We start from the raw sequence: 26,440 nt of genomic DNA, 5'->3' as shown, positions 1-26,440 counted from the left end.
AGAGAAACGTAATGGTCCCATCTGTCCTTCCTGCTGGTGGGACCCAGCCATCTGCATCCATTTACCTGTCCCACACCTGGTGCCTCAGAAGAGAGGACCTTCCTGGTAACGCAGTTACATGGTGCCCACAAAATCCAGGGACTTACTTCCTTTTGACCCCAGCAAGGATTGTCTTATTCAGTGAGGTGCTATTTATCATTTGCTTTTTTCTTAAAACCAGCTCTTTCTGTTTAAACATGGAAAGCAGATGCTCTTCTTAATGACTTTTCCAGGTGTGTATAATCGGTCATGTCCAGGTTCGTGTAGAATGGAAACGCAGTTCTCATGTTGTCAGGGATACTGTTCTGTTGAATTCATGAGCAGAAGAATTGGGTTGACAGGAACTATATGCTGTTTCAGTAGCTTTTCAGGTGTATGTTAAAGAGGTTTTGCTCACACCTTCCCCACCCCAAAAATTACTGTGTTGTGTTGGGTCTGAATCAGAGACAAATTTAGAGTCAGTCAGGAGTGGGAACATTTTCTCACCAGCTGTTAGTGGAGACCCTGATTGTGAAGACTTCTTAGAAATATTTTAATATATAGATGAGTCTTCATTTTGAGACAGCCTTTTTAGAGGAACTTTATTTTAGATAATGTATTTTCTGTAAGTTGAGATAAATTCAGAACATAGTTTCTGTTTTCAAGGATGACCTCACTAAAGGATGGCCCTTGAACGAAATTCAGTCTTAAGTGGATCTCATCAAAGTACAGAGGCCTTTAGCTCAGACTTCATTCAGTTCTCCTTAAAAAGTCCCTTGTACACTCCCACACAAATCAGAGCAGCTCAGAGAGGGTACATAGGAATCACACAGCAGGCATTCATGTGGCAACATGCATTCTTAGGACCTGATACAACTAGACTACTTATGTTCATTGTGGCTCAGAAAATAGTCCCAAACCACCAGACACTTTCGTAATTATAATAATTTTGTTTGCAAATTTTTACCATGGCACTTAAACATCCTCCCTGTCCAGATGATGGAAGAAGCAAAGACAAGAAGCTTTCTGAGCTGGAGCTCCCTGTGGCTCTGTAAATCCCTTCCCCGCCCCCTGTAGCCCACTGGCGTAGAGAATTCTGATCAGAGCATCAGCCAGTGCTGGCCCAGCTCTCAGGAGAGGAATGCTGAGTACCAGGCCCCAGGCACCTTCCTGGAAGCACAGGGCAGCTCCTGATAACAAGAGGGTCCTGGTTCTGCAAGGGAGCAGGAGATGGGTAGTTAGCAGCATAGAGAATAAAAATGGTAGCCAGTCCCTCAACTGACTCTGTAGTCAGGAGCCCAGGGATGCTGCTGTTTCATTTTTGAAAGATTTCAGTTTTTTGAGAAACATGGCTGTGACTTTATCTGAAAGTATAATTGTCATAATGGACAGAGTAACAAGGCAGTATGGGTTGCCTGGATAGCTTTATCAACGTATCACAACAAAGAGGCAAATGGACTGAATTGTTGAGAAATGGGATATAGGAATCCTTCATCAAGTGCGCCCTTTTTGTCAAGCATCACGATTTCAGGTCATTCAGTGGAAGCATTGATCTAAACCTGCAAAAGGACGTGGGCCCAGACAGAATAAGCCACAGCAGGTCTCCCCTCGCAGAGCTAGGGACTGAGTCCCTTTTGTCCTGCCATTGGGTGGGGCTCGGGGTGAGTCCTGTGAGACGGGTGACTGTACCCTTGCAGTGAGTGAGCCTCTGGGAACCTCTGGGGAGCCAGGGTCCCACCTGGCTGCCCACTCACACAGCGGCACACCCCCCACATTGGAGTGGAGAGTCGGGGAGCTCCCAAGTGCCCACCCCTCACCCTCTAAGCCAGTCTTGATTAAGTTTCACTGGAGTGGAAAGAAAGTTTGAGGACAGTTGGAATCCTATCCATTGAGAGGGTGAATGGGATTGAAACAGCCATCCAGTTAGGACGGGCCTGTGCCACCACCATCAGCAAGCTTCAGGGGATGAGACTCAGACTAGGTCTGGATGTTTTAATAGTCATCTTTCCTTTCCTCTGAAAAAGAGGGGTGCTTTCCCCATCCAAGTAACAGGGGAGTCCATCCAAAGCCCTTGAGATTAAGGCTTAGAAGTGTTAGTCATTTCTAGAGTCCAGCTCAGACACAGTCCCCCACGTGGCAGCATGGTGCTCAAGCCAGTCCGCATCCAGCCTGTGCCGCCCCCACACACGGCTTCACCTCCTCCTTGCTGCAGACAGACTCCCCAGGTGACAGAAACCAGCACGCCTCCTCCTTTAGTGCACAAGGTGTCAAGTAAGAAAATCCTGGGAAAGGACATCTTGCCCAGCTGGGCTCAGGTGCCCTCCTGCTCATCTTCGGCCATGGCAGTTCCCACGGGAGCCACAGGTGAAGAGAAGGAGTCAGTCCCAGAAAGGGAAGGTGTGTAGTCAGCAGACCAGAACATGGCATCTTTGAAAATGTGACCCCATCTAATTTTAATCCAGCAAGGTTCCTGTTATGTGGATGCTCTTGAAACTTTCTTTTTCCCCTTAGTATTATATTTTCAGACGTCTTTCTGTGGGTGTCATTCTTTTCAGTAGCACCCAGTCTTCCTCTGGATAGCAGTCCATCGTGTATTTAAACACCTTCCTGTTGTTGGATGTTAATTTCCAGTTTTTTGCTACTTGAACCCTGCTGCAGTCACCATCTTTGTCCTTATACCTGTCCCCCTGGTGTGATTTCTGTGAGACCAGTTCTGAGAAGTAGAATTTGCTGGCTCAAAAATGACTCATGCTTCAAAATGGGAAAGGTACAGCTCAGAGGTAGAGCACATGCTTAGTGTGCACAAGGTCCTGGGCTCAATCCCCAGTATCTCCATCTGATAAATAAATAAACATAACTACCCCCTCCCCCCAAAAAAGTTCAAAGAATGAACTCTATTAAAAAATTTTTGTTTAATGACTAATGCTTCAAATGTCAAATAGCCCTCTGTACATGATTCAGCCAATGTGAGGGCCTCTTCCTCCACACTCTCGCTAACATTGGGTAATGTACATTTTTTTTTAATTTGTCCAATCTCTAGCCAAAAAAAATACTCTTAATATTTTACTTTGTACTTCTTAATTATTAGCGATGTTGCAAATGATTTACAGTCATCCCTTGGTATCCATGGGGGTTGGTTCTAGGATCCTTGTGGATTCCAAAATCCAAAGATGCTCAAGTCCCTTATATAAAACATTATAGTAGTTGCATTATGGCCCGTAAACATCCTCTCATGTATTTTAGATCATCTCTAGGTTTCTTACAATATCTCATATAATGTAAATGATGTGTAAATAGTTCTAAATACAATGTAAATACTGTGAAAATAGTTGCCAGCACATGGCAAAGTCAAGTTTTGTTTTTGGAACCTTCTGGATTTTTTTCCCAAAAGTTTTCCATCTGCAGCTGTTTGAATCCACAGATGTGGAATTCATAGATACAGAGTACCGACTATAAAATGTTTAATTTTTGTGATGCCAGAGAAATTGTGAGCAACAGTGTAAGTGTCAGGTCTGGATGGTGTTTACCCGGTGTGTTATCAGCCACTGACTCAGGAATAGGTTCGTATTGTTTTAGAGATGCCTGTTTTCCAGCAGCATTATGATGGCACCTTATGAACAGCAACAGAGTTGGACTCTGTCTTCTAAATCTCTCTCTCAGTTTCCCTTCCACTGTCAGCTAAATTCTTAGGAGCTTTCTGGAAGCAGGCAGATTTTGAGGACTTCAGCTGTGTGGCAGCAGACTTCCCTTGCCTGTGCCGTCATCCTATGGGTATACACAGGGGATTCGTTCCAGGACCCACCATGGCTTCCCCTAACCTCCCGGCATAAACACAGTACTATATTTATTTTTACAAATCCGCATGTAAGTTCAAACTCGTAGTGTTCAACAGTCAACTGTATTTTGTTAAATAAGTTTTTTTCACTGAAGCATTTCTCCTAGAGATTCCTGATCATCATTTGAGAGCATACAGACCTAAGAGATTTGGATTGTGTTTAATGGTTTTAGTCCTTTGCAACAAAGAATTTGAAGGAAAAAAAAAAAAAAGAGGGGGTGGGAGTTACCCAGCACAATACTGAAAGATATAGGCAGCTGACAAGGCAGGAGTGGGGCCACATGTCACCTGCCCCTTCCCCTTCCTTCAAAGAAATTTAAAATGCTCAGCCAAGTGAAGGCCCCCTGGTTGTACTTTCCTTCTAAAAAAAAGAGCTGCACCTTGGTGGAAATAAGATCTCAACTGGAGCCGGGTAAGACACTGATTAAAACTTAAGGAGAAATCCATCCCTGGTTTCCAAGGCAAAAGAAATGAAATGTTCTTTTCACTCTCTTCCAAGGCAAGATGAGGAAACTGAAGAAAAGTGGGCTTTTCTTCTAAAAAGCAGGATGGCAGTTGTCTTGAGGATAAGGTGGGGACCTGGTAGAGAGGAACAGAAGAGGGAACCTTTGAAATGGATGGCTGCTTGGAGAAAGTGCATCCAGCCCACTGTGACCAGAGCAGGCAGAAGAGGGGTGAGTCCCAGCTCCCTCCCTCAACCCGCAGAGCAGAGCCAGCACGCAGGGCCCTGACCCAGCTCCTCAAAAAAACAAGAAAAAAAATGGAGAAAAACACCAAAATGTGTGGCTCCACCAGGACGGGCTGAGGTTTGCTGCCTCTGCAGCCCTCCCCACCATCCTTCCCCCTGGACAACTGAGCTCACCTGGCATTCCAAGCCAGGAGAGTTAATGGGTGACGTAACCCTCGCCCAGCCCCTGGCAGCAGGCCCTGGGAGAATGAGTGAGCGGCAGCTCCTTTGCCTGCAGGAGGCCACTGAAAAGGCCCCGCTTCCTCACCTTTTCCCATTGTCAAACTCACATTCCACAGTGGAATGTCAGAGCCCAAAGCAGAGTTGTAATGAACCTCGCCTGATCTGGTCCCCGCTGGTGGCCTGGAAGGCAGAGAGAGAAGCAGAGGGGTTTCCAGATGGAGGTGCTTATCTTGAAATTAAACTTTCCCCTGGAAGAGCATTTTACAGCCCGGAGCTTCCCACAGGGGTAGAATCTGTGGAGGAAGATCTTTTGATCTTTTTTCTTTTTCTGCCTTTCTTAAAACTATCTCCACAGCAGGGATGGTGAAACAAAATCCTTCCCCACCTGGCCAGGGATCGGGCCCCAGGCCCTTGAGGGCTCCAGGACACCCCGAAGCTTGGCAGCCTCTGCCCACCCTCGTTCGTGTCCCCCAGACAGCTCTGGTGGGGGGTCAAGTCTGGCCAGGCACTTGCTGCTTTGCCTCTCTCTCTCACAGGCAGGGCCTGCCAGGCAGCCACGTCCCTAGAAGGGGCCCTGAATCTGCTGGTGTATGCGGCGGGGCCACTGGCACAGCTGTCCCTCCCCCTCCTCCAGAGCAGATGCTGTGTAGGGGCTGTGGTCTCCTTTGTACAACCAGGTGACATGGGATCTGTTAGTATCCCCACTGTATCACAGCCTGGAAAGGCTGGGCAGTTTGCTTTGGGCAAAACGCCAGGCAGCGGCAGAGGAGGGACGTTGTTCAGGTCTGCCTGCTCATAATCACTGGGACCCAGCAAATCAGCCCAGGAACATAGTGGCCTCTCCCTAGAGAATTTGAGATAGGGTCCTATTACCTTCCAGGCTGCTTGGCAAATGCCCACTTACCCTGTGGGGTAGACTAGTGGTTGTCAGACCCCGGCTGGGCCTCAGAATCAGTGGGAGGGTGCACTGAAACTGACAGCTGGGCCTTACTCCGAGAGCTCTCAACTCTAGGACTGGGGGTGGGGCCCTGGAACATGCATTCCTAAAAGGTTCCCAGGGGGTGCTGCCATGGCCAGTCCTGTGACTACTCTTTGATAGCCACCAAGGGACACCAGTCCTGCTCAATGGAAAATCTGCCAACATAGTATCCTTTGAGGGTCTGCAGAATAGTTAGAGAACTCTATTTCTAGTGCCCTTTAACTTTTGAAATTTATTTTTTGAGTGACAGGAAACAAAGGGTGCCTCAAGCATGAATGTTGTATTTCTAAAGAAAGCATTTCAAAGAAAATGTGACAAAAAGGTCACCCAGGTGTTGGTTTATCTCTGTTTTCCGTGTGTTTAAAATTTTCCAAAATGATTTTTAATGAAAAGAAGGACTCAAGTTGTAAAGTGAACCTCTGTTGCTGGATTTCCTACCTGAAGCCTCCTCCCGACTCACGGGAAGGGAAGTGTTGCTAGTTCCCAGCACCGCACTGTCTAAACACACCACACCTGGGAGCGCACACTCAGCCCTGTGGAATGCTCCGTGAGCAGTGCCACCACTTCAGTTCCCTCTGACTTTGTTGCTTCTGTGTGGGACATTGGACATCTGTCACTCCTTGTTGTGTTGGCAATCCATGAAGGCCAGCTCTGGGTCCTGTTGAATGGTTATACGAGGCATGCCTACCGCCAAACTGTTAGCAAGCAGGTCTTTGTTGAAGAACCCTGAGATACTGAGGGAGGGACCCTGTGTTCTCCCTAGGCTGAGTCCTTGTTGGGCGGCTGTCATCCTCAGACGCCCTGCCGGCTCCGCAGTGCCCTCTGCTGGTGGTACTGTTTGCTCTTTGATGCTTCTCTTGAGCTGCTTTGTTTCTTTATGCAGTTGCCCCTGAAGTGTTCCAACTGGAGGGTGTTGTTGCTTCTCCCATCTTGTCCTTTTTAAAATACAGCTTCAGAGCACAAACACTGATGATTCATAATTTTTTGACTTCCTTCCTGCCTTCCCAGCTTCTACCATCTCTCCCAAGATTGTTGCAATGGCCCCCAAAAGCCTCCCTCCCTCTGTTCTTGCCTTCCTGCATCTCTCCTCAGTACAGTGGCCAGAGAGATCCTGCTAAAATGTGAGGTAGATCGTGTCACTCCTCTATTATAAACCCTCCAGTGGCTTCTAATTCTAATTCTAGAAAAAAAAAAAAACACACCACCTTTCTGGTACTCCGTGTAGCCTGACACCCTGCCCACCCCCAACACACACCCTTCCCTGACTTCTCCCCTAGCAGACTAATTCAGTCACAGTCTCATTCTTGGTGGCCAGCCAACCTCGCTGCCTCGGGGCCTTTGCATTTGCTGTGTCCTCTGTTTGGATCACTCTTCCTCCACATTTCCACGTAGCTCCCTCTCTCGCCTCCTTTAAGTCTAGTCAAACGTAAGTCTATCAGGGAGGCCTTCCCTACAATTCTGTTTGGAAGAATCACCCCATCCCGTCTCTGTGCTCCCCACAACTGCATCATTTCTCTCCCTGGTGTGACTCATTGCCTGAGATGCCATCTATTTTACTTGTTTGTCTCCCCTGTTAGAATATGAGTTCCATGAAGGCTGAGATTTTTCTAGGGCCTGGAGAAGTGACCCATAGTAGGCACTCTAATATTTCTTAAACAAATGAGTGATAGCTCTGCTTATTGAATACTTGCTGTGTGCTGGGCACTGTTTCAGACATTTTGATTTTATCTCATTTAACCTTCACTACAACTAGGAAGCATGTACTGTATGACCTTCATTTTAAAGATGAGGAAATAGGCACAGAGAATTTGAGTTGTGCTACCTCTTAATCTACAAAGTGTATAGATATCTCAGGTCCCAGGTAAAGGCAGCGCCTCTGTATTAGGGTTCCCCAGAGAAACGAAACCAGCAGGGGTGTTTGGGGGGGTGTGTGTGTATGTGTGGAAAAGCTGGTTGATTGGCTGATTGATTTTAATGAACTGGCTCATTGGATTATGGAGGCTGGAGTCCTCAATCTACAGGGCAGGCAGGCTGGAGACCCCAGGAAGAGTTGATGTTGCAGTCTTGAATTCAGTGGCAGTCTGGAGGCAAAATTTCTTCTTTCTTGGGGGATTTCGGTCTCTTAAGGCCTCAACTGATTGGATGAGACCCAGTTTATGGATGAGACCTGTCCATTATGGCGGGTAATCTGCTTTACTCAAAGTCTGTTTGTTTAAATGTTAATGACATGTAAAAAAGAAAACAAACCTTCACAACAATATCTAACATGGATGTTTGGCCAAGAAGCTGATCACCATAGCCTAACCCAGCTGACACGTGAAGTTAACCATCACTAAACCTTATATTCCGTGAAACATCTTTGTACATATGTATCTTGTTGCTTCAATGAAATTATTTCCTTTGCATTCATTTCTAGGGTCCACACATTGTGTTAAAGTATATAAATACCTCTGTTATTCTTCATATTCATTTCTTTCTTAAAAGGTGATATCAGTTTACTATGCCATGAAGAATGGGGTTTTTTTTGCATTTTGGGGGGTTTTTTTTGGATTACCATCTAAATGCCATTGGGGAAAGGAGGGGTATGGAGAAGACTGAGGGAAAAAAGACTTGTTAGCAATGACTGGAGATATGGTGGGTTTTCTCTGCTTCCCAGCACCACCAGCTCCACGGCCAGCAGCTGTGACACAGAGTTCACTAAAGAAGATGAGCAGAGGCTGAAGGATTACATCCAGCAGCTCAAGAATGACAGGGCCGCGGTTAAGCTGACCATGCTGGAGCTGGAAAGCATCCACATCGATCCTCTCAGCTACGACGTCAAGCCCCGGGGAGACAGCCAGCGGCTGGATCTGGAAAACGCGGTGCTGATGCAGGAGCTGATGGCCATGAAGGTATCGGGGGAGGGGGAGGGGCCTGTGTGCAAACCCTGATCCCAGTCACTCCTGTCACCAGGATGAAATACAGAAAGGCCCCTGAAAGCGAGTCAGGCCCTCGGTGTTCAGTCAGGCACCTCTCCCTAGAGGACAGCCAGAGCCTCATGTGTCAACAGGGATGGTTTCAATCTGTCTGGGGGTCAGTTGGGCTGGGCGTGTTCCTGGAGAGAGGGGTTGAACTGTGGAGAACGCCTCAGGGTGGGCTAGGCCAGGGTGGACTACCTCGCCTCAGAGCCGACCTCCGCAGGGTGGAGCAGCCTCTCTGTCTGTGTGAAAGGACCCCTGATCTCCGGAATGCTTGCGAGGGCTTCCCAGGTGGATGCTGTTAACATGCAGCAAGGGAGGACAGGACAAGGCCAGTCGCGGAATCCGGACAAGAGCCCTGGTTTCCAGATACCCTGGTGCCTTTTGTGCCACCTGGAGCATCCACGACACCTCAGGGCGACTTGGTCAGCAGGTCCCTGCCCTCAGTGGCTACTCGAGCCGGAGTCTAGGTGACGCCTGGGAAGAGTGTGGGCAGGGGCAGCAAGTTCAGGTCAGATCTTGGTCCCACCCTCTCAGCTTAGACCCTGACTTCACTCCCGTGGGGATCCTTATGCAGTGTTACCTGGTTCTCCCTCACTGCCCCTGAGCCGGGCGTTGACTTCCTAATCGCCGTGCCTCTTTCCCTTCTCTGTGGGCCTTTGCACCTTGCAGCATGAGCTCTGAAGCTGCCCTTCCATTATTTCTTCCAAATGTTACGTTTCCTTTGGCCAAAGACTACCGATTTCCTTTTCATATTCAACTAATTTATTGTGTGATAAATTCAGTGTTATTTTGTCCAGGAAAGATACTTTAGGTGGACGAAAAGCTCTCATTGTCCCTTTGTTCCTTACAAATAAAATATGTACACATCATAGAAGTTTTCTGAAAAGTAGAAATTACAAAAAGCTGTGAAGTGAGGGAGAGTATAGCTCCATGGTAGAGTGTGTGCTTAGCATGCATGAGGTTCTAGGTTCAGTCCCCAGGACTTCCATTAAAAAATAAATAAATAAATTTTAAAATAATGAATTAAAAAATAGACCCAAATTACCTTTCCTGCAAAAAGAAAAGGCTGTGAGAGAAATAACTCATAACATCATGCCCCAGGGGCAGCCTGCAGGCTCTGGTGTGGTTCCCTCCCTGGCAGTTTTTTGAAGGACAAACAGCAGCGTCACCTCCCTTCCCTGACTGTCCCTAGCAGTGCCTTCAGGGACGTGTGCTCACCCAAACCAAATCCACTGGTGGCAGATTGCGTTGGATTTTGCCGTTTTGTTCTAGGATACAACTGCTGAGAAACTCAAGTTTTAGGGGGTTTTTTGTTTTTTGTTTTTTTTAACTTGTACTTGATCTTTAGGAAACACCTTTTGATCTCCAGATGACCCACTTGGTTCCTTTTCAAACCCACTCTTCTTTTTTGAATATCCCATCCTCTCATTATGCCTGCTCTTCCTTTTTGTCTTTAATTGTTTTAAATATTGTCTCTTTTTCCCCTTGTTAATTCTGGTTCTTGTAAATGCTGATTCTGCCTCAGCATGACTCATGTCCACTTTCCCATGTGTGGGGGGGGTGGGGGGAGAATGTGGGTTCTGGTCCATCCTCAGTGGAGATTGTGTCTTGCAGGGGACCCTTTGGGTCCTGGGTTGGAGATGTCCCTGTAGAGTGGTTGTGAGGTTAGATCTGTGTGGACCTGTGGTTTTCAGAGATTTAGGACTAGTTCTTGTTATCATGTTGGCTTAGGAATTGTTCCACATCTACAGAAGACTCGAGTTTGTCGTCTGATTCCTCAAATGAGGCTCTTTTTAATTCTCTCGCCCGAAGCCTGAGTGATGACGCGTTTCCTTGCCACTCCTCCAGAAAGGAAGTCTTCTCGTGCCCTCTCTCGGTGGTACTTGGAGAGTCCAACTCCTACAGGGGGCCTCGGCCCTGACCCTCTGCCCTGCCCTTGCGTGGCTGCCAAAAGCCCAGGTCCGGGGCCCCCCACCCATCTGCCGCCTTTCCTTGCGGGCAGAGTTCCCGCTTCATTTCTGGCTCCCTCGATCTCATCTTTCCTTCTCTCAAGCTTGCATTTGTATGTTTGTTCTGAGTGTGACTGTCCCCATTAGCTCAGTCTGCAGTGCTGCCAGAATCTTCAGAATCCTGCATCTAATGGCCAAGGATGAGAAAGTCCAGTGTATCGAAACACCTTCCATCCTGGCTTTATGTCATCAGGAAAGGTTTGGTGTCTTCTTTTGAGCAGTCGCTCAGCACGTCGCCTTCTCTGTGGCCCACGCCCCCTCCCTGAGTATTACTAGCCACGGCGGGTGCCCTTCAGGTATTTCCCACATTGGGAACAGAACATCTCCTCCCCGGGCCTGGCTTGTTACCTCAGAGAAGGGTCACTCCGGGGGTGACCAGAGTCGGTGACCTGGGTGAATCCCTGTCAAGGCAGTGAGTTGGTGTTATAAAGGCTCCTTTTGAGGAAGATCATAGAGATACCTGGGGAGACTGACCTGGTGGTCATGAGGGAGTGGACTCACCCTCCGGCAGAGGTGAGGGACAAGCATCATGCACAGGCTCGCCTTGAAAGGGGGCTTAGTGGTTACACAGGCTCCAAACCAGATGTCCTGGGTTCACAGTTCACCCAGTAACCGTGGGCTGAGCTAAGCAGGTGGGTTTCACTTCTGCGTGCCTCAGTTTCCCATCCTGGAATGGAGGGACTCATAATGCCTGTTTCTGGTCAGGAGGGTTAAATGAGTTACTTTGTGTAAACATTTAAAATCCTGTTACGTGCTAAATAAATGCTGGTGGTTACCACTGCCATCTGGTTTCTGGTCCCAGGACAGCACTGTCCCATGGTGGAGTCACTTTTTCTCCACAGCCAACTCTGATTTGAGTTCTCTTGAGGCACTTCAAGAAGTGACCTGATGAGTAGTCACCTGTCAAGGGCCCTGTTGCTAATGATTCATCTGGGGCCCTAAAGGAGACAAGAGTGGGAGGCAGTATCATTTCTGGCACAGCTGCAGGACCCCAGACTGCCACCGGGGGTGATTAAATATGGGCATTGGTGTCGTGGAAAATGGAAAAGCAAACGGGGATTGGAAGGGACCTAGTCAGACCCAGGCTTGTATGAATGACCTCTTTGACCACCCCTTTGATGAAGCTTAGCCTTCGTGGGTCAGAAAACTAAACTGGCTTCCAGCAAGGCAGGTGCGACCACTGGGGAAGCGGAGGTGGGTTGTTAGAAAGGTTTTCCTGATAGTGAGCCAATGGCCACTCACCTGTACCTTCTACCCAGTTACCCCAGTTCTGGTCCATGGTGACGAGCACATGGCTTGTTGCACAAGTCAGTCCTCCAGTTGCGTGGAGACAGCCATCTGGTCTCCTCCCCATCATCGTCTCCCCAGCTGCAAAGTGACAGCTCCCGCCAGACCGTGAGTTGTCGCCGCGCACCCCCTTTCCCGGCCCAGCCCTGCTCTCACTGCAGGCGCCTCGTGCGCTCTGTGCTCCGCAGGAGGAGATGGCCGAGCTCAAGGCCCAGCTCTACCTCCTGGAGAAAGAGAAGAAGGCCCTGGAGCTGAAGCTGAGCACGCGGGAGGCCCAGGAGCAGGCCTACCTGGTGCACATCGAGCACCTGAAGTCCGAGGTGGAGGAGCAGAAGGAGCAGCGCACGCGGTCCCTCAGCTCCACCAGCAGCGGCGGCAAGGACAAGTCCGGCAAGGTAGGGGCGGGGGCTCCGGCTCGGGCCTTGCTTCCTGCCCGGGGCCGCCAGGCTCCTCACTGCCCTTCTGACTTGGTTTCCTTATTCGCGTAGGAACTGCAATCCATTCCAGAAATCTGAAAGAGCGTGCCATTTTGGTTGCAGAGAAATCCAATCCACATTTGTTTTTTATCTCACTTTATATAACAGTTAAAGCATTTTCACGGACCACAGTTTTCAGGGCAGTGATCTGGGCAGTGGCCCAGGAGTCTGATTCTGGTTTTCCCTCCTCTCGCATCACACGATGACATCATTTGTTTATCACTCCTGAACTGATAGTTGCATTCATTATCTCCCTGAAGTCTCACAACTCTGAGGAAAGAAGAGTTATCCTCATTTACATGAGGAAAATAAGGTTTAAAAGAAACGAGGGGGTCTCTCAGCAGTAAGAGGCAGAATCGGGATTTAACCCGTATGGCTAATGGGCCCCCCTCCTCTGTTTTGCCTCGAATTCCCTGAGGAAGCCGGAAGCGGAGGAAGAAAGCAAGCCCTGCTCCACCCACAGGGACTCACAGGGAGTGGGCTCTCGGTGAGAGCGTCCTGCAAACTCACACCTTCATTAGCCCACAAGCCTTTTTTTCTAGAATCCAAGCTCATTTCCATCATCCTCTATCTCAGAATGATTCCAGCACTGGAGAAAAAAATACTCTGGACCCTGAAGATATTCCTTGTCCCAGGGTGTTGGGATTCTGTGCTTCAGATTTGCTGTTTCTAATAAACTCTAGCTCCTCCTGACCCCATTTTGTCAGGCCCAGGACTTGTGGCCATGCACTGACTTGCTGGTCTAATGAGTGGCTCCTCACAGCCTGAGCGCAGGGGTGTCTCCACCCTGAGCGTCGTGCAAAGAAAGCAACTTGCCGATGCTGTGTTGCAGTGAATGGTCACTCCCTAAACAGCTAAGGACTGTGATGCATGTTCTACAGAGGCCACAGCTACCATTCGCCCGCCTCTCACCTAGTAGGGTGCCAAGGAAGTCCATGGCCGTGGCACCTGGCTGGGCCGCCCTCCCGAGACCCAAGCTGCTTTCTAGTCATCTTTTCATATGATGATGGGATTTGGTCCAGGCCAGATGCTGGAGGCAGGTCCAGGAGTTAGATACCAGCAGGAGATGCTGATGGGCAAACAGGTGATCCTAACACTGGGACACAGTGTCCTGAGTGCAAGGATCGATGCCTAGTGCGAGGGAAGTCTGCAGGCCAGACCCAAAATCCAGATTTGGAGATTAGGGACAGGTTTCCTGAACTGAGACCTAGTGGAGAGTGGGAGCTAGCCCAATGAAGAGGACAGGGCAGACAAGAAAGTCCACCCTAGGCTGATGGACCGGCATGGGCAGAGACCCGAGGGAGGAGGAACTGATACATTGCCCGGAGAGGGAGCCGGCTGTGCCCTCCCGAGGATGGGGAGGAGTCGCTGAGGGGTTTTGGCAGGCGGTGACGACACAGTCTGGATTTTGGAAAGGTCACGGTGCAGGTGCACCCTGAAACCACATGCCCGGTGCCTGGGAAGTCGGGTCGGGGTGGCCAGCGGCCTCTGCAGTGCTGTTTCATGTGGGAGTCTCTGGGGCTCGGGCGTGTGCCAGCAGCTCAGAGCCTCCGTACAGCCTTCTGAGTCTGTTAGCAGTCACTTTGGGACAGAGACTGAGAGACAGAGCACTAGTGTTCGTGTGTGTGTCCTTAGGGTGTGGTGGAGGTGGACTTGCCAGGCTCTTGCCAGAAGGCCCGTGAACTGAGCATTTTCCCCCAGTTCTGAGTATTTATTTTGACTGGGGGAAGCACTGCGTTTTGTGGAATGGCTTCAAAGTACAGAAATCTCTTTGATGGAAATGGCCAGATGATTCATTTTTATTTTTACTTTTTTACATTAGAGTAAGAAGCTTTCTAAGAGTACCTTGTGTTGTTCACGTAATGAAATTAGAGTAAGCTGATTATTTTGTCTTTCAAAAATTAGATCCATGTACTGTGTCAGTAACATCTCCCCTCCGGGCTGCTCCTTTGGTCTTATTCGTTGGCAGATGAGGCAAACAGCCTGGAGCAGAGGCCCGTGCACCATAAAAACCCAGACAGTCAGTGTCTCAGGGTTTTCTGGATCATGAGGACTCCGCTGCAGAGGCAGGGACAGCCCAGACACGACGGTGCGTGGCTGTGTTCTGACGACACTTACGGCCACTGGAATTTGGATTCCACAGAGTTTCTGCACATCACAAAATACTTCTTTGATTTTTTTTTCATGATTTCAAAAACAGAGAAACAATTCTTAGCCCTGTGGGGCTTCTCAAAACAGGTGGCAGGCCAGACTGGGGTCTGGAACATCCACTCTTGCTCCACAAGGTGGCTGTCGTACTTGTTTTAAAAATTCCCTCCAGCCAACAAGCTGGGTCCCAAATCTTGTCCACGTCACACAGGTGTTTTCAGTTCTTGTCTGTATGCAACAGAGATTACCAGATGTGTTCTATGAGAGGCACCGGGTGAGACAGAGCTGTCCCTGCCTTTAAGGAGTCTTATGAAATGTTAACGCCATGGGGGAGATGACGTACATAAAGAGGGTGTTGGACTCTGAAGGTGACCCAGGGCTGGCAGAGGGGGCCCACGTCTTCAGGCCACTGGATGGAGAGGAGGGAAGGGAAGCAGGTCCGGCAGAGACCCGGCCCGGGGAAGGTGTTCAGGTGTTGCTGTCAGCCCCAGAGGAGCCCTGGGTGTGGTGGCATTTCTGTACCAGTGGGCGGAGGAGACCCAGTGCCTCTCTGTTGTCTGGTTTCTAGCTCTGGGTTCATGCTTCCTTGTAGCGCCCGTTCCACTGTGATAGAAGGTTCTATTTACAAACTGCCCCAGGTACCAGATCACAAGCTTTTCATGCCCAAGCCTGGGCTGTGGTAGATCCTTAGTAAACGTCTGCTGAGCGAGTTGTTACATAAACGCTGTCCCCCGGCTGTTTCATCACCAGCCTAGCAGCTGCCCTCTGCCTGTAGGCGGGAAGGGTGGCCGCTCAGGTGGGTGTGGTCACTGCCTTATGCAGTCTTAACTCCATTGAGAATAGGTGTTCCAGTTCCTGTGTTTCCTCATCTGTAAATGAGAGGATTTGGTTGAGGTGATGTCAAAGTTCCTGTCTCATGCTAAGACGTGGTAAAACCCTCTTTCCTGGTCTTCTAGATGGTTACATGGAATTCAGTAAAGCCCCCAAATCTGGAGAAGACGGGTTTTCTCCCGAGGGGATGTGGGATGGAGGGCAGGAGGGAGGGACCACAAAAGGATACGCACATGTTCCCCACTTGCGAGCTACGAGAGGCTTTTACGAATTACGAGAGGCTTACCCAGTGGCTAAGAGTACTGGCCTGGGTTGGAATCCTGGTTCCGCCGCGTCCTAGCTGGTGACGTGGGGCAGTGCAGCATCTCTGTGCCCTAGTGCTCTCCTTGGCAAAGTGGGGCCAGTGAGAGTATCCGCCTTGGAAGATCATCCTGATGATTAGGTGAGAGAACACGTGGGGGGCGCTCAGACCAGTGCCCGGCTCCCCGTGAGTACTCAGAGCGCACCGCGCAGCCTACGGAGGCCGGTACCCGGGGAGCTGCCCCCGCTGCCTGGTCACCCCTGTGCTCGGCCAGCAGGTGCTCGGCCAGCAGGTGCTCGGCTTTGGCTCCACGCCTAACCCGTGGGTCTGTGTCCCCAGGAGTGTCCTGACGCTACCTCCCCGGCGCTGTCTCTGGCTGAACTACGGACGACGTGCAGCGACAGCGAGCTGGCTGCCGAGTTCGCTAACGCCATCCGACGGTAAGCACCCTGCGCGCCCGCAGCCCTGACCGATGATGTGTTTATCCTAGGGGGGAGGGCTTGGCCCTGAGTTCTCTCAGCTGTAGGTGTCGTTGGCTCTTCATGGAGCGTTACCGGCTGCCTGGGACGGAGAGGGTGCCTATGTGTCTTCCTTTCGCCCCGGCCTTGGAGGCCAGAGAAGGGAGTGACTGAGAGAGTATGTAGGCAGTCATTTCACCTGCAGATAGAAAACGCCTCTTTCTTGGCTTCTGTGTGGTGGTGTGGCGTTGCCTGGAACCTCAGGGCTGTGTTCAGTGGTGACAACCAGAACAGACATCTTGCAATATCACTGGGATGGAGTGTTGCAGGTAAATTCTGGTTGGATCTTTATGGAATGTTTAACAATTTCTTTGGCTGCTTTATACATCGATCATATACCTGAAATATAAAGACAATTCAGTTGAGTGAAGGAAAAAAACGGAGGTCTTTACTTTGTTTCCAGCTTCAGTGAGAACGCCACCCTCTGCATCGCTGGTTCTTTCCAGTCAGGAGGCCTCCTTGTGCGTTCACTTGTGGACAGTTTTCCTTTAGTGCGGCAGGGCCTCTTCCCCTCTGTTCTCTCCCTGTAGCTCTGTCTTCCACACCCTGACTTTTCATCCTCTCACTACCTTTCTGTATTCTGTTCTAGAGCAGGGCCCTCGAGTAGAAATGAAATGCAAGCCACACTGTAATTTTATTTTTCTTTATTTTTATTTTTTACCTATTTATTTATTATTGAAGTATAGTCAGTTTACAATGTGTTAATTTCTAGTGTACAGCATAATATTTCAGTCATACATGTACATATATACATTCATTTTCATACTCTTCATTATGGGTTACTACAAGATATTGAATATAGATCCCTGTGCTATACAGTAGGACCTTGTTGTTTATCTGTTTTATATATGGTAGGTAGTATCTGCAAATCTCATACTCCCCATTTATCCCTTCCTACCCCCTTCCTTACCACCCCCAGAACCATAAGTTTGTTCTCTATGTGAGTCTGTTTCTGTTTTGTAGATAAGTTTATTTGTGCCTTACTTTTTTAGATTCCACATATAAGTGATACCATATGGTATTTTTCTTTCTCTTTCTGGCTTACTTCACTTAGAATGACATATCTCCAGGTCCATCCATGTTGCAGCAAATGGCATTATTTTTTCTTTTTATGGCTGAGTAGTATTCCATTGTACATGTACACCACAACTTCTTTATCCAGTCATCTTTTGAGGGGACATTTAGGTTGTTTCCATGTCTTGACTATTAGTAAATAGTGCTGCAGTAAACATTGGGGTGCATGTATCTTTTCGAATTAGAGTTCTTTCTGTATATATGCCCAGGAGTGGGACTGCTGGATCATCTGCTGGATCAATCTCCATACTGTTTTCCATAACAGCTACACCAAACTACATTCCCACCAACAGTGTAGGAGGGTTCCCTTTTCTCCACACCCTTTCCAGCATTTATCATTTGTGGACTTTTTAATGATGGACATTCTCAGTGGCCACACAGTAATTTTAAATCTTATCAGCGTCATTAAAAAAGTAAAAAGAAACAGGTACAGTCCACTTTAATAGTGTATTTTATTTTACTGCATCTATTCAAAACATCATTTCAGTATGTAAATCAATATTTTTAAAGATATTAATGAGATAGCTTATCTTCTAATTTTTTTAACCAAAATTTTTAAGTCAAAATCTACTGTAAACTTGTAAGTTTACACTTACAGCACATCTGAGATTCAAATCAGCCAACGCTGCCAGCGCTCAGCAGCCCATGGCTGTGGCAGCCCTGTCAGATGGTACTCTTCTGGGGAGGGTCTTGAGCTCCGTTTCCCAGCTCACTGCTTTGTTCTTCAGCTGTAACCATCATGGTGTTAGGCTGATGTGTTGAATTATTTTGGTGATGAAACCTGTCAGGTCTTTTGTAATGACATCTTCTTGCAACTCTGAGGATATTTATTATACTTATTCTAAAATCTTATTTTGTTTGTTGTTTGTTTGGAGGGGATAATTAAATTTATATGTTTATTTTTTTAATGGAGGAACTGGGGATCAAACCCGGGACTTAAAATATTGTTTTATCTGTTGTGTTAACTGTTCCCTTACATGTGAGGGCTTTTTTGTGTGGTTTGTGTGTGTGTGTGTGTGCTTTTTTAATGGGGATCGAACCTCTTGCATGCTAAGCATGCACCACTGAGCTATACTCACCCCCTTCCCCCACTCCCACCCATGGTAGTTTTTAGAGTTGAGATTTGATTTGTGACTCTTTCTTGGCTTTGGCTCACAAGCTCGCCTCTGGGCTTTCCGTTCCTCCTGGCTGACGTCAGCTCTCCAGGCCGTGTATCTGACCCAGACATCTGGTCCCGTCTTGTTCTGATGACCAGCACCTCTGGTTGGAGCACTTCTGAAGCCCCTTCTGCTTCTGTAGCCACTTTCTTCTGTGTGCATTTTGAGTTGTGGTTTCCTTTTGCTGGAAGAGTAAAAATCTGCCTTTGCTTTTATATGATTGCTCATGGTTTCTCGTAGACAAAGAGCACTCCTTGGTTTCCGTCATGCATGAGGATTTTTAAAAAACACGTTTCCCATAATTTCTGGGGATTTGGGGTAGGAGCGGAAGGCAGCAGTATATGCTCAGGCTGCTGCCTTGGTCCAGCCGGGGCTGGATGTTCATTTTATAGTGTTGCCTCCAGGCTGAGGATGGATGGAAGGCTGCCTTGTGGGGAACCTCACTACCCTCCTGGTTTACTCACTGCCACTTTTTGCCTTTCCTTCCAAGTTGTAATAGCTCTGCTTTTACACTGCCAGCACCTCTGGCCATGTGGCTAAATGGTAATCGCTTTGCTAGATGCGGGAAGAGAGAAGCAGCAGGGGAAAATTGTCCTCCACTGATCCTAATGACATCTCTGTGCCAGAAACTCAGGATGCAGGGCTCCCCCTACCCCTGCTTCCAGCTGGGAGCCATTGGGATATTGTATGTGTAAGTTAAGCGCCTGCATTTTCCATGTTCCCCCAATCTCAGAGGCCTTTGCTGGCACAAGCAGGATGCAGGTTCTGCTGACTAAACATGAAGAGATTTCATTTGCTCTGTCAGTCACAATGGATTTCCAATAACCAGGCTTAAGTTGGTTAGCATGGATTTCTAATCAAGCCCTGGATATATGGAGCCAAGAAAGAGCCCACAGGGCTGCGGGAAAAAGGAAAATGACATCATTACACTAAATACAGCCTAGAAACTGGAGTCATCATTTCATGAGGGTATATAATACAGACACCCGAGGGCTAATGTTTGGGGGTGTTTTTATTTTTAAAATTCAAGTGAAAACTAACACCTTCTTTGAAGGTATTAAATCACCACTGAGCTAGTGGTTGAGTCAGTTGAGAGAACCTTCTCAGAATTTTCAGAACGATTCCTTCCTTGGAAAAGGTTGGTTCCAAATAGCACAGTTGTGGGCCTAGGGAGCTGGATGAAAAGAGCAGGTGTGGAGGGGGCGGGTGGAGGCTGCGCGGTGGTCTTCTCTGGAGGAGAGCCCCTCTGGAAGGTGCCTCGTGACTTCCAGTCACTGGTTCTGGTTACTGCCCGGCCCAGCCTGGCCCCCCTGGCCCCTCGCCGGCCTGCAGCCTCAGCCCCCCTGCCCACCAGTCCTGCTCTCGCTGTGTGTCTGCTCCCCACCTTCTGTTTGGAACAAAACCAGGACTCTCTGCAATCACACAGTTACCACTGAACTCCCATCTGGTCTGATTTCGTTCCCTCCCCTTCCATGAACGTTTATTGTCGTTTGTTGGCTCCGGCACTGCCATAAAACCGCATCTGGACGTGACCAGTTTCCAGCGTTGCATGTGAAGAGTTTTCTTACCAGGGTGCCTCATTTTTGCTGTTGTCTGCACAGGCTGAACATAACAAAACCCTTCTCGACCCCACAATCCTCTCTTGCTCTTGATCCTAGTAAAATTTAACTGAATAACCTTTCCACCAAGGAAGTGAACTGTAAAAATTCAGTTACGGAGAGGGATTTTCAGAAATGAATCTGCTCTGTACTTACACGGTGTTTGCGTAGCTGCCTTGGGGACCCGAGCGCAGCCGAGAGGAGCAGACTGCTTCCTCTCTGACATTCTTAGGAGGCGGTGACGAGCAGGTGGTGTTCTCCATGTGATGCGGGGGGCAGGGGAGGCAGAGGGAAACTGGCACAGCAAGGCTGGGTGATTTCCCAAGGTCACACAGCGAGGCAGTGGGGAAATCGCACACCCTCGTCTGCTCTGCTGGGCCCCTGTTGGTTAGCATGGATTTCTAATCAAGGTTTGCTTACTGATGAGTGTGAGCTGAGCCCTCTCATACGGGCTCACCTACTCCTGGACCCCTGTAGTGTGCATGGTCGGGGCGAGTGGGCATCCCTGGGCTCCAGGTACACAACCACATAGCCATTTGCCGAATGCAGAAGGCGCGTGATGTGCTGGCGGTGGGGACAGACGTCCTCAGACGCACAGCCCCTAGGTCACTGTGTTTAAAGGGTTGGGATGCTGTGCCTCTCAGTGCTGGGGGACAGGGAGTACTCAGGAAAGTAATGTGACTTGAGGAGAAGCAGCATGTAGCACCACCTCAGGCGATTCCAGGTCTGCCTGTCGCCGGCCCCGAGCAGGACAGGACCTGGACCACATCGGTGCCACAGAGGTCGGCCGCCCTCTCCCCACCAGAGTCTGTGCTCATTTACTCACAGGCCTGCCAGGGGCTCCACTGAGCCCTTCGGGGAACTGGCTCTGCCACCTGTGCCTGCATGTGCCAGATGGTTCTGTAAGACACTAAGCGAAGGCAATCTACAGATTGCAGCAGCCACTCTGCCCAGGGACAGGATGCGACCTACTCATCAAGCAGGAGAGGGGCACCGAAACTTCCCTTTATCACTCTGACGAGCACCGAGTGAGCCGCTGCTGGTGGTAGAGGGCTGTGTGTCAGGTCCCTGTGAGGAGACATCGGGGGCAGGGAGCTCCGTCTAATTAGCCCACATGGTCACAGAAGACCACATCTGGGGGACCTAGCTGTGCCCCTCTTGGGAGTGGAGCTGGCCCACACAGGAAGGCGCCCAAGGCGGCATCTCAGAGTTCAGAGCGACGGGGTAGGAGCCCTCCGGTCACCCCTGGTGCGTGGGCCTCTGCCACTGGGTGGACTAGTGGTAATGGAAGGGACTCCAGACAACTGACAGACACATCCACCTGCGGAGGTGACACAGAAGCCAAGAAAAGAAAATGTTGCAAGGAGGAGTGGGTTGAGAAGGGGAGAGACAAGAAGCGGAGACAGCTGGTTGGAGGTGGCTCCACAGGAAGCAGAGCCCTGAAGGAGCTCTGTCTGAGGAGGAGCCCCCGAGCACAGCTCTGCGCTCCTGAGTGAGGCCCAGCAAAGCAGCGAGTCTTTCAGGCTCACGGAGCCGCTTTCTGAGATGCGCATCTGATGGTCACTCTCACACGGTGTTCCGTTGCTGTGTAACAAGTTAGTCTGAGCTTTGTAGCTTAAAACAAAGCCCGTTCATTAGCTCACAGTTTCCACGAGTCGGAAATCTGGGCACAGCACGACTGGCTTCTCTGCTCGGGATCTTACGAGGCTGCAGTCTTGACTCCAGGTCCGTGTTCTCATCCAGAGGCTCTTGGGAAGAACCTGCTTCCAAGTTCATTCTGCCTGTTGGCAGAAGTCAGTTCCTCGTAGTTGTAGGGCTGACATCCCATTTTCTTGCTGGTTGTTGGCCAGGGGTAACTCCCACTCCTAGAGGCCTCTAGGACTCCTTCTGCACAGGCTACACCGTCCTCAAAGCAGCACGCACCTGCCTCATCAAATCCCTTTCCTGCTTCAAATCTCTTTCCAGGAAGAGCCCAGTCCTGTTTAAGGGCTCATCTAATCAGGTCAGGTCCACCCAGAACAACCTTATCCTAAGGTCAGCTGTCTGGGGCCTTAATTACATCTGCAAAGGTCCCCAACAGCAGCACCGAGTTGAGAGTTTGACTCAGTAGCTGGGAGGTGTGTGTAAACCAAGGGGCCAAAATCTCAGGCCGTTTCAGAATTCCGCCTGCCACACCTCATTATTTCAGACCTTGCAGGGGCTCCCAGCTGTCTGTACCTGAACTCCTTAGCAAGTGTGTCTCTGACGCCTGTCTGCTTCTCCATCCTCGCCCTCCATCACACGCCCCCTCCCACCCTGAGCCACACCTGACCACCCATCCGCTGTGCCTCCGGGACCTCATCCCTGCTGCTGCCTCTGCCCTGCACATCCCCGGCACTCACAGCCGTGTGCCTCGTCCCTGTCTATAAAGTTACTCATTTTTTGGCTCCTGTGTGCCCTGAATTCCATTCTATCATGGAACACATCATTGCTCTCTTCTTCTCTGCCTGCCTCTCCTTCCACTCTTTCACCCTCCGCTCCTCTTGGGAGCACCCCTTGGAGGCGGGGATCATGGCTTACTCACCCAGCTGTCCGGCTTCAGCTCTGATGACTTTGTTCCTTCTAAGTGGTCCCTAAATTATCTCAGCTCAGTTCTCTCTGCCCACTGGACATCTCCCCCAAGTATCAGGCTAGAGCCTTAAGACACTGCATGTCCAAAACAGAAATTAGAATCTGCTTCTCCCTGCCCTTTGAAATTGGCCTCCTTTTTAAAATTCCTGTTTATATTAAAAATTAAATTCTTCTAGTGATCCAGGATTATAACTTTGAAGTCTTCTATCTCTACCTCTTGTCAGCAGATTGTACTGGTCTTTTCCCTTAAAATCCCATCCATTCCACGCCATTGGCATTGCCTTCTCCCAGTGTAGCCCTTAACTCCTCAGAACCCATAGTAGCATCCCAGTGGGTCATTCTCCCGTTAGTCTCATCTTGTGTTCTGCCACCAAAAGGATCTTAAAATACACTTCCGGTCATGTGGCTCTGCAGAGACACCTTCAGTGGCTCAGCCTTCAGGATCACCTGTAGGTCCCTAACTGGACTTCCTGGTCTGCATTTAAGATGTTTCCTTACACATACCTGTGGTCCAGATTCATCTGACCAGTCCGTCTTTCTGCAAGCACGTCCTTTGCTTTCTCCCCACTTCCCACCCCATCTCTCTCAGCCTGTGGACCCCTCCTCCTCATCCCCTCCAGTAGGACACTCATCCTCCTGAAGCTCCCTCGGTCACCTCTTCTCTGCGCCCCTGAAGATGCCAACCACACGTCACCCATCAGTGCCCGCAGAGCATGTGGTTGTCGGGGCCTTAGAGCAAACCACAGCTAGCCTCCCCAAGTTCAGATCCATGTCCGAGTCCCAAAATCACCTGCCCAGCTCTAGAAATCTTCTGGACTTAAAGGAGACAATCGGCCGTGAGAGGAGAAACATGGCACTGAATAACCCCTATTTCAGCAGCTATGGATAAATACTGTCTGAGCCGTAAAAAGAATGGAGTGAAATGAAGAGGGAGCTGGCTGGGGTCTTTTGTAAGAGGGAGCCCTTGCTGAGCAAACAAGCAGCAGAATCTTCACCATTTTATTAGTAGGACCATTCTTTTTAAAGGTGCTGTTTTATTAAACTGGCTCTTGCTGATTCTTCCTATGTGGCTGATTTATAACAGCAATCAGGCAGTGGAAGTTGTGCTTAGAATTCCACAAATGCACAAGGGTCTGCAGGACGTTAATGGAATATAAAGTGCACCTATGCGTTCATTATCACGTAAATAAATGGCTGAGCTCCGGAGCCATCCTCACAGGGCACAGGGAAAGACTGGTGCTCGTCCGAGGGGCTGAGCTGGGCGTTGCTTGGGTAACTGAGAATTCTTTTCATTTCTATCATTTCCCCCATGTTCCAAAAGCTCAGAGAGAAGGCCTGCCCTAGGACCCCACCCAGGTGGAGTGATGGAGAACATCAGAGCATCCTGCAGCATTGATGCAGGAGCAGATATCACGTCCTGGGACATGCTGAGTCCCTGAGATGGACCACTGGGTCCTTGGCTTTGTGCAGGAAGGAATTCAGGAGTGAGCCAAAGTAAAGTGAAAGAAGGTTTATTCAGAGAGATAGACACTCTACAGACAGAATGTGAATGGTTTCTGAAGGCGAGAGCAGCCGCTGGGGTACAGGGTTGTTAGTTTTTATGGGCTGGGTAAATTCATACTGTAATGAGTGGAAGGAATATTCTTGCTATTCTGGGGAAGGGATGTGGATTTCTAGAAGATGGGCCACTGTCCACTTTTCAGCCTTTTAGGGTCATCCTCGGCACTGTCATGGCAAAGGGGAGTGATCTTTAGTATTTGAATGAAGGAATAGTGAGTTGGAGGTCAGTAACCGGACCATGCTCAATGCCATCTTGATTTTACGTGGTTCCAGCCACTTCTTGCTGTATCCTGTTTTTCTCAATGGCTGTGCCCCCCTCCTTGTTCTTTTAAGTTGTGTCCGGTCTCCTTCCTTCCTGTCTCAGCAGGGGCAAAGCAGCAGCGTACAGATGTGCAAAAAACATGTTGGCAGGGAGGTCTGGGCCGACATCTTGCTGCTACTCGTGGCAAACGCACACCCCAGCACAAACACCACCTGCAGCACATCATTACCTGGGACATCTCCTTAGCTCCACAGGCCTGTGCTCTTCACCACAGGGCTGTGTCCCGCTCCTCTGTCAATCAGCTTACTTGAGTGAGACAGAGTCCCGCGTGAACCCCAGCTCCGCAGGCGTACTGGCAAGTCTCCTAACTGCGCCTCGTGTTCCTCATCTAGAAAACTAGGATAATAGTAGTACCGACCTCCAGGGCTTGTGGTGAGAATTAAATAACTTCCTCCTTGTAAAGGATTTAAGAGACAGCTATTACTGGTAGCTGGATGTTCTAAAAGATGAGTAGTTACAGATTGTAATGACTACCATGAAGGAAGTACATAGGGTCATGCGATAGAGTCACTGCAATGTTCTGGGGTTTTTCCCCCCCAAAAAAGTTAAATATGGATTGCAATGAATAAGGAAATAAGGTGCTGGGATGTCCTAACTCTGGGACATATGTTTAGATGGGTAGTCAGGGTAGGCTTCTCTGAGGTGGTGACATTTAAGCTGAGATGAGAAGGAAGGAAAGTAGCCAAGTGGAGGGAGTTCATCCCAAGCAGAAGGAAATGACTGCACGGGGTTGTCATGGGAAAAAGCTCGGTGGTGCTAAGAATGGATAGGATTCCAGCGTGCAAGGGGGTTGGTGGGGGGCAAAACCAAAGACTGGGTCAAGCAGGGCCTGTGTCAAAGTAAGGGCACAGATACTATTCCAAATGCAGGGCGATAATCTGATCTAATTTGTCACAATGAAAATTCCTCTGGCTGCTCTGTGAAAACTGGACTACAGGGTGCAAAGGTGAAGCAGAAAAACCAATTAGGAGGCTCTTGGGGTTGTCCAGGCAACAAATGACGGCAGCTTGGACCTGGATGGTGGCAGGAACGGCACCCATTAAGTAGATGGGCTTTGCTATTGAGTGGACGTGAAGGACAGGGAAAGGGAGGGGTCGAGGCTGACTCAGGGTGTTGGCAACTGGGCAAACGGTGTTGCTGGCTGCTGACAAGGGAGGACGCGAGGATGGGGTGACCATCTCAGAAGTTCTGCTTTGGACGTGCTGAATTGAAGATGTCTGTCCATTGGACAAGGCCAGAGGTCCCAGGAAAGGCCTGAAGATAAAGATTTAGAAGTTTTGAGCATGTAGGAAGCTTTTAGGAAAATACATGGGAGAGAATCAAGTAAAGGATGGAATTTAAAACAGCATCCAGGTCCAAGTCCTGAATAGTCCCAGCATTTGGAGGTTGAGGAGGGGGCGAGGAGTCAGGGCAAAAGGCTGAGGAAACAGCCGGTGAAGCAGGATGAAGTCCAGGTGCTTGGGGAAGAGGAGAAGGTGCTGACAGGTGAGATCAGGACACAGAGAGACCTCTGGATGTGGCGACCTTGTGCACAGCTGCAGTGGACACAGAAGCCTGGTGGGGGTTAACAAGTAAATGGAAGGTGAGGAAGAACCACATATGCAGACAATTTTTGCAGTGACTAATTCCATATAAGGAGCAGTTACTATGAAATTCTAGGCCCTGTGACTGCAGGGCCGCAGCTCCCTCCGGTTCTGTCTGATTGCAGCTCCTCTGGAAGCTGTCCTGGATGGATGCTCGGCCTTGCGCCTCATCAGGCCGGGGCTCTCACCCGGTCTCCCTGCTCCTTGTTTGGACTTGGTGATTAAAGTACTGCGGCTGGTCTTTGCGTGGTAGGGACAGTGCTC

At 49.4% G+C, this 26,440-nt stretch overlaps 1 protein-coding gene across 4 annotated transcripts in view; it reads left to right on the top strand.

The window, feature by feature from the left end:
- Positions 1–26,440, top strand: part of MCC (MCC regulator of WNT signaling pathway) — a 386,214-nt gene that overhangs the window by 350,635 nt on the left and 9,139 nt on the right. For all 4 annotated transcript variants that reach the window (XM_031673172.2, XM_072958216.1, XM_006203973.4 and 1 more), the window contains 3 exons: positions 8,399–8,633; positions 12,187–12,393; positions 16,094–16,194. In XM_031673172.2, the coding sequence (XP_031529032.2) occupies positions 8,399–8,633; positions 12,187–12,393; positions 16,094–16,194 (543 nt within the window). The remainder of the gene's footprint in view (positions 1–8,398; positions 8,634–12,186; positions 12,394–16,093; positions 16,195–26,440) is intronic.

Source organism: Vicugna pacos, chromosome 3 (assembly GCF_048564905.1).
Source record: "Vicugna pacos chromosome 3, VicPac4, whole genome shotgun sequence".
Lineage (NCBI taxonomy): Eukaryota > Metazoa > Chordata > Mammalia > Artiodactyla > Camelidae > Vicugna > Vicugna pacos.
This window is presented reverse-complemented; position numbering and strand designations above follow the sequence as displayed.